This window comes from Sinocyclocheilus anshuiensis, unplaced genomic scaffold (genome assembly GCF_001515605.1).
Source record: "Sinocyclocheilus anshuiensis isolate Anshui unplaced genomic scaffold, SAMN03320099.WGS_v1.1 scaffold375, whole genome shotgun sequence".
NCBI classification, from domain to species: domain Eukaryota; kingdom Metazoa; phylum Chordata; class Actinopteri; order Cypriniformes; family Cyprinidae; genus Sinocyclocheilus; species Sinocyclocheilus anshuiensis.
The window spans coordinates 865,671-870,971 of NW_015549594.1; the positions used below are offsets into that span (position 1 = coordinate 865,671).

Sequence of the window (5,301 nt, forward strand, 5' to 3'; positions counted from 1 at the left end):
AAGTAATTAAGTCACTTTCATTTAACTTTGTTCTTTTTGTTTTTTTTCCCCCTCCTCAGCTAGTGACGATATCCCTACCCCTGCTGCTGTGGCCGAATCTGCCATGAAGGTTCTTAACAGTTGCTTGTCTTCCATGCCGACAGGTTTGTTCCCACACTCTGGTCACACTGTGGCGCTTAAGCAATGGTCCTTTTCAAGGTTTACTCTTAAGCCATTGATCATGTACTCAAATATTGTCCTTTCCTCTTCCAGCTTCAAGAAACCCACCCTGCCTTTCTAAAATCAAGCCTTTCATCTGGGTAACCAAGTGGGTCGACTACTCCAACAAATACGGCTTCGGTTACCAGCTCTCCAATCAAAACGTCGGTGTACTCTTCAACGAAGGCACTCATCTGAGCCTGTGTGACCAGCGGAGGTACGTCCGCTTACTTTCTGTGTTCCCGTTCGCTAATGAGTCTCCAGTTTGGCATTTGGACTGAGCTCTGATTGACCCACATAGAGTGCTTTACCCTTTACAAAGTCTTTGCTTTTGACCAAATTAGCTTTGCTTTATGTGTGATGTTCTAATTGCTTATTTTTATTCTTCCGCAGGACTGTACATTACTGTCTGACGAACAACAAACACTTTAGTTTTCCAGCTGACGCTTTACCAGAAAAGCTCCAGAATCAAAAGCACATAGTGGATTTGATGGCTAACTACATGGAGCAGAACCTAATGGAGGTAAGTGTAGAAATTAGCTCTTAAATATAGAATTTAGACATTTGTGACCCTCGACCACGAAACCAGTCATGAGGGTCATTTTTTTAAATTGAGATTTATACATTATCTGAAAGCTGAATATAAATAAGCTTTCCGTTGATGTATGGTTTGTTAGGGTAGGGCAACTATTTGAAAATCTGTAATCTGAGGGTGCAAAAAAATCAAAATATTGAGAAAATAAAGTTGTCCAAATGAAGTCCTTAGCAACGCATATTACCAATCAAAAATTACGTTTTGATATATTTACGGTAGGAAATATACAAAATATCTTTATGGAACATGATCTTTACTTAATATCCTAATGATTTTTAGCATAAAAGAAAAATCGATAATTTTGACCCATACCATGTTGGCTATTGCTACAAACGTACCTGTGTGACTTGCGACTGGTTTTGTGGTCCAGATTCACATTTGAATTATGTGATCTCTATTAAATAACAATTTTTAGTGGTAATATTTTAAATAGTTTATTTTCTAAAATATAAACTAAACTAAAGTTCAGCACTAACCTTTATCAAGTTAAATTCTATTTTTAAAAAAATGTAAACAAAAAAAAAATGTAAATATATTTTATTTATTTATATTATTTATATTTTCATTTAAATATTTACATAATAATAAATAAATCATAAATAACAATTTTTAGTGGTAATATTTTAAATAGTTTATTTTCTAAAATATAAACTAAACTAAAGTTCAGCACTAACCTTTATCAAGTTAAATTCTATAAAAAAATTAAATATATTTTATTCATTTCTATTATTTATATTTTAATGTAAATATTTACATAATAATAAATAAATCATAAATATGTACAAAAATACAACTGTTTCTTAAGTTTTAGGGTTTATTTTAAAACAAGTTTTCATTTTTGTAGGGTGGAGACGTCAGCTGTGAGGCCCAGCCACCTCCAAGCTCTTCTCCATTGCTTCTGCAGTGGATCAAGACTGATCACGCCTTAGTCATGCTCTTTGACAACCGAACCCTACAGGTAGGTCTCTGATTGTGCAAAAAAAGGATGAAACATTGAGCATTTGAATTGCTTGTCCAGTTCATAACATTCCCTCTCTTTCCGCTTTCTTTCCCAGGTTAATTTTTACACAGACCATACAAAAATCATCCTGTCCAAGACCTCGGACTCCTCGTACCTGCTGACCTACATCAGCAAGGAGCGCGTCTCTTATTCCTACCCTCTGAACGTGCTTTCCCAATGGGGCTGCTCTCCGGAGATCCGGCAGCGGCTTCATTACGTGGTACAGCTTCTCCAGCACTACACCAACGCATAATGACTAAGAACTTCGATTACAATTTGCTGCTTACCGCTTCCGTTTGAGAAGCAAAAAAGGACTATGACAAAGAAAAAAATCGGGGGAAGCTTCCACGTTGCCACGAAGATCTCCTGTCCTTGGTCATCGGCTGGCCTCTTTGAACTATAGTGCACTATTTTTCGTTTGGTTTTCTTTAGTTGTTTTTGCGACCAACCGTATCACACTACCAGCTTGACTCACAGTGTGCACAACCAAAATTTGAGCCAGTTCTTTTTATGATTTCATTTTTTTTAGCTGGACTGAAGTGCAGATGGCATAAAACTCACAGGGTTCTTAAGCGTCTTGCTTTTGCTCGCGGTGTCCCAAACACTGCGCAAGATGGGCTTGGCTTTTTATGCTCGATCACTTGGCTTTTTTTTTTAAAAAGGAGGACATTTTATTTCACTAAATAGTACACAAACAAGAAGAGCTACGAACACCAAATGGTTATTCTTTTAATGAGATTAGTTTTAAAGATGGCAGAGGTGAATGGCTGAGGTGGAACTGTAATTCATGGAGGAGCAGTTAGGATTGGGAGAGACTAAAGTGCCTTTCTGATGGATTCTGTGCAATAATGGCCCTGGATCTCAAGCTTAAGTCATAAAGGGAATGAAAGGGACTTTATATAGATTCTTCATATTCGGTTTTCCAAGCGAATTAGGCAGGAGTGTGGGAAGAAACACTACAAATACACCTGATATAAGCTTTTTGCTGTTAAAAGTTATTATATCCTTAATGTCTGTACTTGAGGAAAAAAAGACTATGTATTCAGTGTGCCTCCAGCTTTGTTTACTTGACATGCTCCATCATAAGTAATCATAATGTCCTCAAAACTGTGACCATGGCTGTAAGTGTTAAATAGGTGTTCAGAATACCAACATTGTGAGAGCCATTACCCTCAGACAAATCCTAACTAGTATTATTAATTAATTGTGGCACGTGTTCTATTTATTTTTTTATTTATAGTTTTTTTTATTTATTGATGTAACATAATTGTATGGCGTCAACACTGGGAAATGTTCAGTATGATCACTTTTTATGTATTGGGAGAGTGGGGGGGAATAAAGTTTATTGAAAATATAAATTTTCTGTCTTGAGTTTATTTTTTCAGATTTTAAAGACAATTAAACGTTTTAATTTTATCATTTAAGTTTAATTTCTATTTCTAATTGTAGTAATTGTAACTTAATTTCTTGGTTTTAAAGTTTAGGCTTGGTAAGATTATTATTATTATTATTATTTATTTTTTTTTTTTAATTACTTTTCCTCAGCAAGACACCTCAAATATTTAATGATGCATTCAGTGAGCATAAGAGACTTCTTTCAAAAACAAACAACAAAAATTACAGCCCTATTATATTGTGTGTGTGTGTGTGTGTGTGTGTGTGTATATCTCTATCTATCTATCTCTCTATATATATATATATACACACACACACACACACACATATATATATATATATATATAATGTATATGTATGTATGTATGTAAATGTATAACGTTTTTTTTAGACCGAAAATAAAAATGTTATTGCTTATGTCTTAGCATAAAATCTTTCTTCTTTTTTTTTAAGTATATAAAATTACAATTTGTATATAAATTGTGATACTGATTTCTGAATTTATGTCTGCTGGAAAATCAGCTTTGCCATCACAGTATTAATTTACTTTTTAAAATGTATTAAAATGGAAAAAAAATATTTTAAATTATAGTATAAGAGACTTCATTCAGAGACGAGCCAAAAAAAAAAAATCGCACTGCCCCTATTTGACTATTAAAAAAAAAAATCCTTTCTTTAAAATTGTAATGATATTTTTCACTATATTACTGTTTTTACTCCTTTTTTTTTTTCTCAAATAAATGCAGCCTTAGTTTGAATCTTTAAAGAGAATATTATTCACTTTTTTTAAACATGCATTTTGTGTACACATATTAAGGGCTGTTGATTTAGCCTTCATTCAAAGTACAAGCTGTGTACTAAAGCCACAGCAAACAGTGAGTGATTATGGAAAACAGCAGATGTGTAGTTGTCAGTGTTGGGGTTCATCAGGCTACGGCTGGCCATCCTTATACCTTGTTTACCACTCTGCCCGACCACCACCTGGCACACGAGTTTATATCGTGGCGGATTGACATCTTTTAGTTTACTGAGAACTAGATCTGCTAACATCTGACACAGCTGGCTACAACTATCAGGACTGTAACACACACCTTCCAAATAACTATCCAAAGTGGCCTGTAAGATCTGCTGGGTCCTGCTGGCACTGAAATGGCACCCTGGTTCTGGTCCCATTCTGTAGGTGTTCTCCACATACACCTCCTGGATGGGTTGTTGAAGGTACAGTCCAGAGAAGCTCACTCTTCCTCCCTGGTGCCAGCCTGCGAATGAGAACCGCTTGCCCATGGAGATGTGAGAATTGCTGACGTTGGGGCTCAAGAACGATGACTCGGATGAAGGAACCGTCATGCTCCTGAGAAACAGGGGTCTGTGGTGGGGCTGGTCCTTGGATTGGTCTTTGGAGCTTCGGCGAGTGGAGATAGAGCCCAGACGTCGCCTTGGAGGCCCCGAGGCACCTGGTTCTGTGGACATGGAGCGATTGAACTGAGCTAAAGTCTCCTGAGACAGTGGTAGATGCTGATTGGCCATGATGAAGAAATCTGTGAGGACACACATCACATTGTATTGATCAATATGTATGTGTATATATATATATATGTATATGTATATGTGTGTATATATATATGTAAAATTATAAACAGACTTGCAATAATTTTGACCTAATTCATAGCAATAAAAAGAAAGTTCATTTCATTTAGCACACACAATTTTCAAGGAATAGTTCACCCAAAAAATAAAATTTGCAGTCAATCTAAAATGTACAGTAGATTTAGTTTCTTCTGTGGATTAGTTGGTGAACTAATTGGTGGATCATTGTGATGTTTTTATCAACAGTTTGAACCCTCCTTCTGACGGCACCCATTCACTGCAGAGGATCCATCGGTGAGCATGTGATGTAATGATAAATGTCTCCAAATCAGTTCCAAAGAAGAAACAAACTCAACTACATTTTAATTTTTAATTTTTTTGTGAATTAAATATTTATAAATAGTTTTACTTTATACACATTTATGATTTATTATTTTATATATACATATTTTAAATCATTTATTGCATATTATTTAAATATTTATTTTTATTTTTTTAAATATTAATTTAATATGAAAAAGATTAC

General features: G+C 35.0%; 2 protein-coding genes across 4 annotated transcripts in view; one reads left to right on the forward strand and one right to left on the reverse strand.

The window, feature by feature from the left end:
* plk3 (polo-like kinase 3 (Drosophila)) overlaps positions 1-3,151 on the forward strand; it is a 7,766-nt gene extending 4,615 nt beyond the window's left edge. Inside the window, exons 11-15 of the mRNA XM_016446865.1 lie at positions 60-143; positions 253-415; positions 592-721; positions 1,638-1,751; positions 1,849-3,151. Of these exons, the coding sequence (XP_016302351.1) occupies positions 60-143; positions 253-415; positions 592-721; positions 1,638-1,751; positions 1,849-2,046 (689 nt within the window). The 3' untranslated portion in view covers positions 2,047-3,151. The remainder of the gene's footprint in view (positions 1-59; positions 144-252; positions 416-591; positions 722-1,637; positions 1,752-1,848) is intronic.
* Positions 3,152-3,881: 730 nt separating this feature from the next.
* Positions 3,882-5,301, reverse strand: part of dynlt4 (dynein light chain Tctex-type 4) — a 4,018-nt gene continuing 2,598 nt past the window's right edge. For all 3 annotated transcript variants that reach the window (XM_016446850.1, XM_016446851.1, XM_016446849.1), the window contains one exon: positions 3,882-4,726. In XM_016446850.1, the coding sequence (XP_016302336.1) occupies positions 4,023-4,715 (693 nt within the window). In that variant the 5' untranslated portion in view covers positions 4,716-4,726 and the 3' untranslated portion in view covers positions 3,882-4,022. The remainder of the gene's footprint in view (positions 4,727-5,301) is intronic.